Below are 13,893 nucleotides of genomic sequence, written 5' to 3' on the forward strand. Positions count from 1 at the left end.
GAGGGTGCATATATAATAATAATAAAACTCCAGGTGGAACTGGTGCTGCAGTAGGATGGCAGGGGGCCAAACCTGGCCCTCCCAGACCCTGGCCAATGCTGCTAAAATCCTTTTGCCAATATTGTCTGAGGATTAGCAGAGGCTGTGCCAGTGTTGCAAAGCAACAAGAAAGTGGTTGGGAGCTTCCTGGGCCTGCAGCAGTGAAGGGGGAGGCAGGGACAGAGATGACATTCTTTATTAGTTGCTTTAACAGCTGAGAAAGCAGAATCTCAGGAGGAAAAATCCTCACCTGCACCTTGATCTAAACCCCAGGCATCTTGGCCCAAACCATGATCTCAGGGGTAAAGGAGGGGGTGACCCATATGGCAAGTCCCTCGAATGACATATCTTTCAAAGTTCAAGAACAGGTTTGTTTTGCTTCCATGCTGTTCTGCACAAATCTCTCCAAGCAGTTCCTTGTGCTTGTGGAAAGGCAATTGTGTAACTGCCAGCCTGGGACTTGCTGGGGTGGGAGTGGGGCTCCCGCAGCCCCGGCCTGCAACTGGCCATGCTGCCTGTCACCCCGGCGCTTGGGCTTTCGGAGGACAGGACTGGGCTGAGCAGGTTATGGGTCTGGGAGGGTGTCTGTGGTTGCTGAGGGGCGTGGGAGTCACCTGCCTGTCCGGGCATGGCAAAGGATGGAATGATGGAATAACAGGAGAACAGTAGCTGGGCTGGGGACAAGACTCGAGGGCTTTTCTGTTCTTGTTTTTCTTCCAGCGGAGCCGGGCTGCTGCTGGTAGGTGGCACCAAGCTGACCTTGGAGGCAGATGCTCTGGAGATGTCCCTTCTGGCCAGGGCTGGAAGCAGCCCACCCTCCGTGCCCCTGTGAGAGAAAACATCCAGCAAGTTCTGGCGTGTGTGAACTGTGGGAAGCCGTGCTTCTGCCTCTGCGGAAAGCGCTTCCCCTTCTGGGGATGAATTCTGCCCTCACTGTGCGTGCTCTGAGCATGGCTCCCCGCAGCTCTGGTCCTCCCTGGGCAGTAAGCTCCCTGCTAGCACTGGCCGTGCTGGCAGGAACAGGGGCAAGGGACAACCAGGCTGGCTCCTCAGTCTGTCTCGGGGAGCACTGAGCCCCCGCAGAGGCACCACTGCAGCCGGGACGGGAGCTGGGGCAGCCTGTGCCCCGGCAGCGACACCCCGCTCTGCCTCCGCTCCGTGGAAGACAATGCTGAGCCCACGTCCCTGTTCCCTGTGGCTCCCCTGTGTCTGGTCTCCTCCCTGGCCGCTTCCTGATGCTCGGAGAGGACCCACCTTTTCCTGCCGGCCCGGCCCCAGCCAGGCCAGTGCCCAGGGCGGTTGCACTGTGCTGGGCCTGGCCCTGTGCCGGGGGCTTTGCAGGGACTGGGGCAGCAGCCCACAGCCCTGCTTCCCCACAGCCTCCCCTGTACCACCCCATGCTGGCTCCGGGCCGACGGGGAGCTCACCTCCTGTAAATAGGTCACTTCCAGCCCAAAACTGGGGTGGCTGGCAGGAATCGTCACGGGTCAGCTGGCCAGAGATAAAACACATTCTTGCGGTGGCGCCAGCTTCTCCTGTGAATTGAGCTCTGCTTTGAGAGCTGGGGACCGAGATGGGGGGCTGAGCAGGGCTCTGTGGACCTGCCAGGGCAGGTTGGTAGGTGGCCCTACCTGGCGCTGGGGCTGGGCAGGGCAGGAGCAAGAAGAAGCAAGGGACAGCCCATGGCCCCCTCGGTGGAGAGGACACCTCCATCTGCATGCTGTCCCCATCCTGTGCTTCTGCCTCTTGAGTAGCCATTGACTTCCTCCCCCGAGCTGGGTCCCTGACAGCGGGGAGGGACACACAAATGGCTTTTATGGAACAAGAGCAAAATATTTCCCTGTGGCCAGGCAGCCGCATCCCTGTAGGGCAGCGGCCTGGTGTCACCTGCCCGAGGGAAAGCGGTGCACCCTGCTCACCCCATGGCCCCGGGGCTGCAAAGTGCTTGGGCACCAGCAAGACACAAGGCACGTCCTGCTGGGGACACGGGGCTCCCAGTGTGCAGGGGCAGAGGGACCTGCCCCAAGGACCACAGGTATGCCTGGGTGAGCAACTGTGCCTTTGCCCGTTTCTAGTGGTGATAGAATCAAGTTTGTGTAACTGGACACTAATAAAACTGGTTTCTATGGTGATGCCGTAACAGGGCTGGGGGTGGGCATCTGTCCATCCCACGCATGGATCCCTCCTTGGCACAGGGTGCCGAGGGTCCCGTGCTGCCACTTGGCTATCTGCAGCGGTGCCCCAGCCTGGGGCCACACAGGGCACTGGGAATGGCTTGTGTCCCCAGCTGGGAGCTGCTGGGGTCGAAGCTGCCCTCATTGAATCATATAGAAATGAGGGCTGGCTAAGGGGCCTCCCGCAGCCACCTCTCACCCAGCCTTCACTTGCAGCCCGTGACTCAGCTGCCTGGGTGAGGGCAGAGCAAACCCCATTGGGGTACCCGGAGCCAGCACCCACCATGTTAAGCACCCCGCTCCTCCAGCGGGGATCCCTGTCCTGGCACCCCTCACCTGCCTGCCCAGGGCTCCCGCTCAGGCGAGGGGTGCGAGCAGGGACACAGCCCCTGCCCCCCCCTCCATGAACGGTGTGGGAAGAAAAGGGTGACACTGGCAGACAGCCTCATGCTGGGCTGCCAGTTCTGGATGAGGCCATAGGCTCTGTCCTCTTTTCTTTCTTGGGTTTGCACCGTAACAATGCCTCCATCGGCCGAGCCATGACAGGTGGCGCTGGCTCCCCAGGGTCTTTTCAGTCTCTCTTTGAGAGGGAAGCAGGAGAGCTTCTCCAGCCCACAGGGCCAGGATCTGCCGCTGCACCCCAGGCAACCCCTGGCTTCGCAGCTCTTCCCCAGCTGACACGTGTGCAACGGGGAAAGGATGTGAGAAAGGTGATGTCGGGCAATGCAGCATTGGCTTGGTTAGAGCCATGAACCTGGGAGCGTGTCTCCTTCGCCCTGGCAGCCCTGCGGCAGGGGCAGGGAGGATGGCATGGGGAGCCCGGGGCACGGTGCTGCACATTGAAGTGCACCCTGCACTCCCGCTACCGAGCACCTTGCCCCAGGTTCCCCCGCCCTCTTCCCTCACCATGCAAATGCCTTCTGCCTGCACCCAGGTTTTACCCCACAGGCAAGGTGAGGCAAGGAGCCTGGCAGCTGAGCCGATGGTAGAAAAAGCGGTATTCCCCTGAAACGGCTGTTCCCGCAGCACGGCGTCGCAGCCTGCAGAGCTGCCCTGGCAGGGGAGAGCCGGGAAGGGGCCGTGCCGGCAGGCAGAGTGCGTGGGCCAGCAAGGGGCTCATCAGGTCAGGATGCGAGCGGAGAGCTTAATAAAGAACAGGGCGCTGCTGCGCCAAGCCAAAGAGCTTGTTTTCTCAAAGCAGAGCCGCAGGACGGGCCAGGCTGTGTGCTGCTCGCCTCACAACCTGCAACGCCTCAATCCTTCCCGCAGCATCCCCCCGGTCCCCCCGCCACCATCCCTCAACTCTCCCGACCTTCTGTCTTCTTCCTTTCCTGGAAGTACAGCTGTTGGCAGCGACGAGGCCGCTCCTTCCTCCCGGCCGCAGGAGGGGCCTGGGCCCCCCGCCAGCCCCGCTGTGGGCTTTGTGCAGGACGGGTTGCGCAAGAAGCCCTGCGGACACCCCGTCCCCGCGTGTAGGCAGAGCAGAGCAGGTCTCCGAGCCACCCACCGCCCCGACGGCTTTGCATGGGGCTCTGCGGGGGGGGCGGCCGCTGGCAGAGCAGCCCCTCGCTGATGTTTTTGGGCTCAGTGCGGAGCACCGTGTCCCCAGCCAGAGGCAGCAGCAGGGTTTGCTCCTGCCTGGCAGAGTGCCCTTCCGTGCTGGTTTGGGGGCTTCTCCCATAAAGGAGCAGATGCAGTTGGAGGGGTGAGACCTGTGCAGGCTGGATGTGGGGGTGCGCTCCCGGCCGCTAGCCCCTCTGGCTTGCTCAGGGCCGTACACGCAGCACAGGGCGCAGAGCTGCCCAAACCTGTCCCCGCGGCCCGTGTGCGAGCCCAGCTCCGCATCTCCCACGGGAGCAGGGCCTGCGGGCCAGCCGCCACGGCGCAGCCGCCCGACCCCGGGCAGTGCCCAGCTGCCACGTGTGCCGCGGTGCGAGATGGCCCGGCCGTGGGCGAGCAGGCAGAGCGCAGCCCTGTGCCACTGGCCCACGGCAGCCTGGGCAGCTCTCCCACCTGCAAACCTCCTTCCTGAGAGGAGGAGGCCGGAGCAGCTTCCAGCAGAGCTGCTGGCAGCGTCCCTGGAGCAGGCGAGGGCTTGTGGCACTGCTTTTGGAGGGGCTGGGGCTGCTCCAACCCTGCCCGTTCTGCCGTGAGATTGCAGGAGTGAGACAGGGCTGTAACACAGCCTGTAACTGCCGTGAGGCAGGCGGGGCACTGTCCCCTCCTGAGGTGGCCCTGCTCCACTCTGCAGGGTGACAGGGCTGATGCTGGTGGGGGGTGGACCTCGAGGCATCCAGTTCAGGGGGTCCCATCTACAGACTTTTAATTCAGCTTTCCAGGAGGGAGGGCTGCCAGGACAGCAGGATATAGGGGTATGGCTGAGAGACATCCCAGTGCTTCCCTGTTCCGCTCATGGACACCCACAGGCCCCACAGGATGCGCTGACGGCGCTGTCCCCGGAGCTACGGGGCTGGGGTTCCGCAGCACCTCCCACCCTGTATGACTTTTCGCCCAGAGAGCGCTGGCGAGAGTACAATAATATTTGTATACCTAAAAGTAGAACGATTGATCCCGCTGCTATTTTGCAATGTGTTGACGACCAGGCGGTGCAGAATTATATAAGTGTACATGGAGCTGGCAAGTTTGTGTTTAAATCATATGAGTGCTGTTGTGCAATGCTTCCCCTCCACAGCCCTGGAGGAAAGCGGGTGCGTGGGGGCTGCCAATGCTTCAGCAGAGGCTGACGTGCACACACCAAGCCCTTCAAGGGCTCATGGCGATCCTGGTCCCCACAGCTCTGAGGGCAAGGGATGCAAGCGTTATTATCTGAGGTCTCAAGTTCGCCTTTAAAAGTCACCCGCAAATGACGCAGCGGGATCCTTGCTCGTTGCCCCTCCCTGTCCAAGATAAATCACCCAGTGCTTGTAATTTGGAGCCAATTCCTCAGGAGCAGGAATGCATCCTGGGCTCCTAACTCCTTCAGAGACTCTTTGCCCCCAGTGCATCGTACCTGGGTGCAAGAGGGTTTGCAGAAGCCCTTTCAGGGGAAATCCAGGCCCCTTCCCATCTGCCGGCTGGCAGAGCCGGCACCCTGCGCCAAGCAGAGGACAAGGTCGGGGTGCTGCTGCCGTGTGTGGGGGAAGTGGGTGCCTGCACCCCCCTCAGCTGCCTTTGCCTGCCGGCACAGCCTGCGCTGCCGACTTCACGGAAATAAAGCACCGTTATCCAGCGCAAACAGGAGCCGGGCTCACACCAGGGAGTGGCTGGAGCTCACCTGGAGCGGGGACACGGCTGTGAGTGGACCCCGAGGCAGGGATAACACTGCAGCTGCACCAAAGGCTGGGGGGGATCCAGGTAATACCAAGACTAATAATCCCACAAGCAGGAAGGTTTGCCCTCCTGCGGTGCTGCTCCCCAGCTGCCCACCCTTTGCCCTCTGTCACGCCGTGCCCTGCTGGGCATCTGGAAAGGACCATGACCAGGCATGAAACCCAGACCCCGAAAGGCTCCTGAAGGATTCAGCACCAGTTGCACCTCACAGTTCCCGTTCAAAGCGCCCCATGGCCTTTCCAGCCCAAATGTGCCCGTCTTCAGCTCCCCGTGGCGATTCCCGGTACTGCTGCAGCGGGGGAGCCAAGGCAACCACTCACTCCCGGTCCCTCCTCCATCCTTGCCACCGTAACCAGGCTCAGCCAGAATTACCTCACCAGCAGCGCTGGGAAAACTGGGCAGCTGCAGGGGCCGTGCTGGGAACAGACAAGGGACCATGGGCAGCCGCAAGCCTGGCTTTTGTTGTAAAACCACTGGCTGGATTTGATTGTTGATGGTTTCTGGATGAATTAAACCCCGCTGTCGCTGGAAGTGGGGTCCTGCAGACTGCTTCATCTCTGCATCCCTCCATCCCTGCGTCCCAGCGAGCTGGCAGGGGCGGGCAGGATGGGTGTGGGGTGTCTCTGTGGTGGGGTCTGCAGGAGCGTGTGTACCAAACCCACTTGGACACTGTAACCAGACCCCCTCTCGCTGCTGTCAGTCCTGCGGTGATGGCTTTGCCGGGTGGAAAATTATTCTTCTCCCTCGGGGAGCACGGAGAAAGCCCTGGCTGGGGAAGGGGGGCAATGGGCTGTGGGTCTGCCACCCACCTCCCCAGGGCAACAGGAGGGGCTCAGACCCCCCGGCCGGGGCAGCAGCGGCCTGAGAGAAGCTGCTGATGCCTCGGGGGCGGGGGGCTCGCAGGGGTCTTGGGGTGGTGGCCCAAAGGGTTGTTGTCTTGGAACGGGGCGTCAAGACACAGAGCTGGACAGGGCTGGGGGCGGCTGTGCCCTCTCCGAGCGCTCCTGGCCTGACGGGCAGCGCACCCGTGTCCCCACGGCCACACGCCAGGTCACCGTGTCCGCCGTGGGGCAGAGCGTGGGTCAGGAGCCTCCTCTGGCCGTGCCCTATTTCCACGCCGGGCGTTGCGGGGGGAGCAGGGCACGGCCGTGCTCTGCAGGAGGAAGGGGCGGCGGGGAGCAGAGCTTGGCGCCCGGGGTGGGGGCTCGCCGGCCCACGGGGCCCTTGGGGACTTAATGGCCCTATTTGGTGAAATATGGGACCGCCAGAGGAGGGGGCTTCTCGGGGGGGTCCCGGCTGGGCTGGGAGGAGTTTGGGGGGGCGGGAGAGACGCGCTTGCGTCCGGTGGGAGCAGCGACCCCCTGGAGGCAGCAGCGGCCCCGGCAACGGCGTGGGGGTGGCGGGACACCGGGGCCCGGGACACCGGCCCCCCCCGCCCCCCCCGGGGGTCCGTCCGCGGCGGGCGGGGGGGGGGGCGGGGGGGGGGGGGGGGGGGGGGGCGCGGCCTGCGCACGACTCGGCCGTGCGCGAGCCGCTGGTGCCCCCTGCCGCGCGGCAGCCCGCGCGCCCGGGCGGGGCGGGGCGGGGCGGGGCCGCGAACCGGCGTTGGTGGGAGCGGTGCCGCCGCGCCGCCAGGGGGCGGTACGGCGCGGTAGGCGGGGTTTCGTGTGGGGGCGTGTCGCCGCGGTGACGCCCGGGGGGCGGGGCCCCGTCGGGGGCGGGGCGTGCCGTGCCGTGCCGTGCCGTGCCGCGGCGGGCGGAGGTGCCGGTGTCGCCGCCATGTACCGGGCCCTGTACAGCTTCCGCTCGGCCGAGCCCAACTCGCTGCCCTTCGCCGCCGGCGAGACGTTCCTGCTGCTGGAGCGCAGCAACCAGCACTGGTGGCTCGTCACCCGCGCCGGCTCCGGCGAGACGGGCTATGCGCCGGCCTCCTACCTCCAGCGGCTGCAGGTGGGCCGGGCCGGGCCGGGCGGGGCCCGGGGCTGGCGGGGGCGCGGCTGTCGTCTGCACCGCCGGGGGTCCCGGGGCTGGGCGGCTCTTCCCTCGGCCTTGGGCGCACAGAAGCCGTTTGGCCGTGGTGCTCGTAGCGGGGTCGAGAGGCGGGAGTTTACAGGGGAGCAGCAGACATCTTCTGTGGGTGTCGTGTTTGGGGAGCAGCAGCTCCGCAGGTCAGGGGCAAAATGAAAGTTGAGCGGTTTCATGCAGGGGAGGTGGGCAAGGTAAGGGTCCCCTGGGCACCGAATTGCAGGTTAGGAGCTGAGGGGCTGGCTTCATTCCTGCACAGTTGGGAGAGGAAGACCGAAAAATGCCTAGGTGATGCCTTGGGGAGATGATGAGAGGGAGCCCCCTCCCCCAGGAGCATACGTGATTACTAGATAACCCTGGACACTCGCAACTAGCAGCCCCAGTTGGTGTAAGTCAGCAGGGCTTTCGGGGCCGCCTCGGTGTGAGCTGTTCAGCCACGGGGGTTTGCATTTGTGTGGCACCCCAGCACACAAAGGGCAGTGAGGGGGTGATGGTCCTCCTTCCACCAACACGCTGTGACACTGATAGCAGAGCTGTGCCATCCCGGGGGCTGGGAGAAGACACAGCAGCTGCTTGTGCCTGTGATGATAGTAATTACAGGCAAGTCAGTGATACTGGTAATTACAGAAAGTCCAAGTGGCCTGCTGCAGCCCTAACTGGGATCAGAGGGAGGGTGTCTGTGACAGCTGCAGGTGTGAGCCTTGCACCTGCGCTGGTGTTGTGGGGAGGTGGTTGCTTATGGCTTTATATTGGAGGGGTCTATTTAGTGGAGGCTTCTGAGGGACAACATGGCTTCTGAAATTAAAATAGGTCCTTCATATAAGGCTAATTCATGGGGGTTTATACTTCTGGGCCTCGGGATATAGCTGTGTGAACTGCATGCTGCAAACTCTCTGCGTCAGTGAAGGGGTCACTGCACACAAATGCATGTGAACGGTACAAATGGGCCTTTTAATGTCTGGCTAAAAATGGTGACAACCCCCTTTATTTCAGTGTGCTGCTGATGTTCCTTCAGGTGCCGCTGAATTTCTGATTAGCGGTAATTCAGCCTGTAAGTAAGTGTGGGCGTGTGCTTTGCAGAACACTTCAGTGACACAAGTGTGTGTGTGTTACGGCAACACCAGGTCTTTCTGCCAGCTGCTTGGATCAGGAGCCATCCTGCCTGTGAGGCTGGGGCTCATCTGGGGCCTGGCAGAATGTCCCGACAGGAGGGGACATCGTGTGTATCAACAAGCCCTTAAGCTATTTAGTTACAGAGCAAAGACCTTATTAAACTACTAGATTTTAAAACCCCACGGTGGCATTGCTTCAGGCTGCTGCTCATGACTTTCTTCTCTGCAGTCCCCTGTTCCGTTTGCTTGTGTGGCACGATGCCTTTCACTGCTGTAGGTGTGGGGGCCTTCTCCCAGGCTGCCTTATGGAGCAGCCTTCCTGCATCTCTCCACCTTGCCCATATCAGTTTTAAAATCTTACCGGAAAAGCATTCCTTCTCTGACTTTACATTAATTTCACAGGTTATATTATGTTATATTTTGCTGTAGCCTTAAGATAGCTTGCAGCCTTCCAGGCTGACTCCTGACAGTCCATTGCACTAATGTTTAAGCAGCATTGCTGGTGACTTTGTGGGTGCTGTCGTCTAGTTCAGATGTAAACTTTCCCAAATGGCCTTAGACCTGATAGCAGGAGACAGAAGAGCTTTCCCTGCATACGCTCATCTTTTTTTGGCCGTTAAGTTTCCAGCACCAGAACTTTCCTGATGATGCGTAAAGCAGCAGGATCTAATTTGCTGCTCTGCAGTTGTGGTAATGCTCTGTGTCAGTGACTTTTTCTGCTGTTGCATCCTTCCAGCTCCAAAAAGCTGATCTGAAGTCAGAGCCCCCTTTTATTCGTGGCAGAAGGCATCTGAAAGCTTGCTTGAGACTGCAGAATGTCCGGGATGAGAGCGCAAACAATTTGTCACCCAGTTTTGATTTAATAAGGGCACTGAGACTAATTAATGACAGTGATTTGGGAGGCAATTAATGCTGCCCCAATCACAACAGAGAAAAAACACAGCTAATGATTAGTGTGCTTAGCAGGGAGAGAGAGTGGCCAACAGGAGTCACCATTGTAAAAGTAAGCCTTCAGCTTTGTTAGCAGTGCAGTCAGGTTCCAGGTGAGCAATAGGTTGCACAACAGTCGCAGCCAACAGCAGCAAATCTCCTGAAAGCCCCTCGCAGCAGGCTGCTGAGAGGATGCTCACGGGAGAGGCTTGGGTTGCTGTTGCTACTGCCATCCACTATTAGGAGCATTAGCTTTCTTCTGAGCTTCTCTCGATTTTCAGGTTCTTTTTCTCAGCTTTCATACATATGGCAAATTCATGCCTTGGCTTCTCTAGAGGAAAATATAATTCCCATTTATTATTTAAAGCTTATTCTTGGCTGATGTCGACTTGTTGCAAATGCGGCAGAATTTTGTACTGAAATCCTTGTGGCTCAGTGTTGCTATTTAAAGAGGGTTAGTTGTAAGGGGGAAAAAAACAACAAATCCTTCTTAGGAACATATCATGCCCCTAAGAAACAAGTTAGGACTAAGACAGGGCATCAGAAGCAGCAGATGATGTGCAGTTAATTTAGATGAATTAGAAATGCCCAACTTCAGCTGATATTCCTGCTGATTTTACTCTTCCATAGTTCCCTTCTGGGTTATTAAGAGTCATTTCCAGTTGAGTGCCATTTTGGGGATAGATAGTGAAGCCATCCAGCAGCGAGAGGGAAGGATCGGGCCGCATGCTGCTGAACGGGGGCAGGTTGCGAACCACAAGCAGAGCGAGCTGCTTGCCGAAACGCCAGCCGCGCACGCGGCTGAACCCCGGCTCCGTACGCCCGCGGCGGCGGTCTCAAGCGGCAGGTGGGGTGGTCGTGAGCAAAACCGTAACGAGCTCAGGGGCTGGCAGGTCCTGCTGCTGAGAAGTGAAAACGCGGACCCAGGGCAGCACCAGTCGGTAACAGCTCGCAGGATAATTGCCCCCAGGTATTGACGGAGCAAGAGACAGGTGCTAACACCTCATGCCAGGCAAATGCTGCTGCAGCAAAGCTGTCGGCATGAGTGCCATGCCCTCTGATTGAATGGAAAGGTGCCCATCAGCATGGTGTTGATCTTTTGTCTACAGCTGTGTGCTAATGCTTACATGATGTGGCAGAAAAATGTGGAGGTTAAATTGGAGCTTAGGGTGTCCTCTGGAGTCAGACAGTCACTCCAGAAGGCAAGCCTTTCAAAGCTTTATGTGAAGCTGTAAAAGATTCAATTTAGAAAGCTTCCTTAGGAGTAGGAGGTTCATTTGGTGTCAGGATGAGACAAATTCCAAGTCTAGAAAATAATAAGGGTCCTTCCTTCGGGTTAAATAGCCTGTATGTTGCTATCATTATGATGGGACATAAAATTTTGTAATGTGAGTCTGGAGTTATTCCAGCTTTGGATGAAGGTTTCAGGCTGTACTGCAGCAGCACTTGGAGTACAAAGCGAGGGGCTGACCCAGAGGATGCCAAACTACGGGTGGCACTTGGCCTGCCAGGAAAGCTTATCTGCTCTGCTCCCGGGAGGGCTGGGAGCAGGGCGGGGGCTGGCTGTGGTGGTTTGCTCCTGGCTGTGGGACCCATGTACACGAGCATCAGTCTGCTTCAGCTCTCGTCTTCACCAGGTACCATGGCTGGTCTTGCCTCGTCTCTTGTCTGCGCTGACCCAGGCTGTATTCCCTATCAATGGAGGTGTTAATATTACGTGCTGAGGCGGGGAATAGCAGCTGTAAAATGCTGTATTGGTAAATGCCAGGGTTGCAAAAATAAGTGCTAAGTTGCAGGGGGGTATTTTCTGGTGAACTGGGAATGGTTTAGCATGCTGGCTGCTGCAAATCTACTGCTCAGTTGTATTAAGCCCTTAAACAGCTTTGAAATTAGTATTAATAGCCTTTTCAAAATTAATTGAAATTTATTTGGAATAACTGAAAAATTGTTTGCAGTGTGGGTTTAGATTCTTTGCTCAGCTGAGGCCTTCTCCAGTTGGTGACACTTTCACGTTGTAGCTCTGGAGGGGCGAGAAAAGGGGGCTGTTGGGGTGTGAAGGTGTGTATGCTGATGGCCAAGAAGCTTTGGGCTGTCTGATGAGAAAATGGACCCATCCAACAGTATAACAAGCATTTTGAGGATGCCTTGGATTGCTACTTGCCATATCTTTTTCTACAAGAATAAACAGGCATGTGATAAAAATAAGAGACTGCTTTGTGCAGCCTAGCAACAACCGAAAGTTCTCTTGCAGCATAAGCAAATGCACAGCAGCAGAGCACAGGTAGTCCTGGCTGGGCAGGCACAGCAATGATGTTTCACCTCCCAAGCCGCAAACGGAAAAGAGGTTTCTGCAAAGGAGTGAAATTTGAGTGCTCTCTGTTTGCGGGGAAACCCCTTCATCCCGGTTCATGTTGTGGCATTGACACAGGTTCGGGGTTGGGGCGCGTTGGGTGGCGTGAGGTGGCGTAGGAGCTGCCTTCCCTTGCAGGCCAGGGCTCGAGGCACGGGTCTGACAGCTCGCGGCTGCTCCTCGAGCCCGATCCCACGTCCTGCGCCCGGCTCTGAGGTCCAGCCTTCCCCCACGTTGGCCCTGCTCTCGATTCATTCAGTTCACCCGTTTGCTGGAAAACAGTTTGTTTCTAATCTGGTTGCTTTCTGCCAGGATAGCGAATGCGCTGGTTTGGTGATGGGGCAGCACGTGCTGGGGCTGGTGCCGGAGCGGGGCCGCGGGGGAAGCGGCGAGCGGTGGTAGGTCAGGTGCTGTCAAACCTTTCACGCTAGCATGGATGGAGACGGTGATGGTTGTGGAGCAGAGAGTTGGTTGTATGGTGTCAGTCAAATGATGAGCTATTCTGATAGCAAATCCCCAGTCGCTGGAAACTAATCTTTGGCAATTTTGCTTTGCTGAAAGAGTTTCTGCTTCTGTTTGTGTAAAAATCCAGCTTTAAACTCGGTGCTCCTGACCCCTGGCAGAGTTTCTCTCGTTGCTCCCGAACAGAAGGTGATGATCGTGCAGCCTGTTGTACAGACAATCTCCTGTGCTGGAGCCTGCATCGTTACGTGTCATCTGCTGAGATGTGACAGAGATTTCAATGGGTGTGAGAGCTTAATTGCAATACTCGCACAGATCCTGAATAAGCACTTAGGCTAAAAATAAAGTTTTATTTTGGAGAATAAGCAGCTGGTAGTGCTTTGCAGCTGAGGCTGTGTTTCTTGACACATGCAAGTAACTGAAAGAACGAAGCATTTTTCTCTGGGCTGTTGTAATAGCAGAGATGCTATCATGTCAGAGCTACTAATGCTTTGAGATGTTTTATTCCTGAGACTAAATTACGCAGGGGAATTATAACCATTTCTAATTACTGTAGCTAAAGACTTGAAACTTTAGCCAAAGTTTTGCCATCTTTCACAGTTCAGAATGATTAAAGTAGAAATACACTAATGATCTTTAGCCTCTATTTTTGCTTGGCTATAAAGACATGTTCTTCTCACTTTTACTCCGATTAAAAATAATTAGGCTTTTTGATATTGGATAAAATTTGCCTTTGTGACCTGGACACCCATGTATGAAGAAGACTGGTGGCCTGGGCTTACCGTTCCTGCATCTGCGTTATGGCAGAGTATGGGTGGAGTGACACTGGTGGGCGCATGAATGGTCCTGTTGGGTTTGCTTTGGGCTGGAATCATTAATCCTGTTTCAGGGTGGAACAGCATGAAGGCTGGCTTGGTCAGGAGCGAGCAAGCAGTAGGGAGATGTCTGAGAGCCCATGTTTGCTCTTGAGTGATGCTTTGTTTGCCGTGGAAGAAGGTCAAGGTGAGGGGGCAGACTGGAAAGAAGAAATGTGCCTTTCAGGCCTTTGGAGAGGCACTTGCCCAGAGCTGATGAACACAGCCTGGTCTCCAGCTTCTCCGCGGGGTTGCAGTGTCTGCCAGGTCATTTGCACCCCGACTTCCTAGTGCTGGTCTTGCAGTGAGCGGTTATTTCACTGTGGTGCACAAGTGATCACCTGCTGTTACCCTGTGATTTTATGGTCTGCCTGCTGCGTGGTTTTTGAGTACTTTTCATCAGGAGAAGATGGCTAGACTTCCTTCCCTGGTTTACATCTGGAAGATGATCAACTTCTCGTTGCAAAGGGAAGAACTGCCAGTTTTGAGCTAGGAGCATCTGTTCAAAATAGCATGTGGAGTGCTGTCACTGGAGGACAGCAAACACAGATACCCTTCCTCTTGCCCCACTTGCAGGAAAAAGTATTTAGTAATGACTGAATTGTGTATATTTATTG

At 57.4% G+C, this 13,893-nt stretch overlaps 2 protein-coding genes across 3 annotated transcripts in view; one reads left to right on the plus strand and one right to left on the minus strand.

Annotated features, from left to right (window-relative positions):
- Positions 1 to 168: 168 nt before the first annotated feature.
- Positions 169 to 2,113, minus strand: LOC122154044. The gene has a single exon (XM_042799642.1). It carries the CDS (start codon positions 1,897 to 1,899, stop codon positions 970 to 972), a length of 930 nt encoding a protein of 309 aa, XP_042655576.1. The 5' UTR covers positions 1,900 to 2,113; the 3' UTR covers positions 169 to 969.
- Positions 2,114 to 7,258: 5,145 nt separating this feature from the next.
- NCKIPSD (NCK interacting protein with SH3 domain) overlaps positions 7,259 to 13,893 on the plus strand; it is a 53,395-nt gene continuing 46,760 nt past the window's right edge. For both annotated transcript variants that reach the window (XM_042799580.1, XM_042799582.1), the window contains exon 1: positions 7,259 to 7,493. In XM_042799580.1, the coding sequence (XP_042655514.1) occupies positions 7,323 to 7,493 (171 nt within the window). In that variant the 5' untranslated portion in view covers positions 7,259 to 7,322. The remainder of the gene's footprint in view (positions 7,494 to 13,893) is intronic.

Source organism: Tyto alba, unplaced genomic scaffold, assembly GCF_018691265.1.
Source record: "Tyto alba isolate M040663 unplaced genomic scaffold, T.alba_DEE_v4.0 Super-Scaffold_3, whole genome shotgun sequence".
Lineage (NCBI taxonomy): Eukaryota > Metazoa > Chordata > Aves > Strigiformes > Tytonidae > Tyto > Tyto alba.

Bases quoted from the DNA above. Each gene is read 5' to 3' on its own strand.
- LOC122154044 (XM_042799642.1), bottom strand. From the start codon at position 1,899: ATGCGGCTGCCTGGCCACAGGGAAATATTTTGCTCTTGTTCCATAAAA.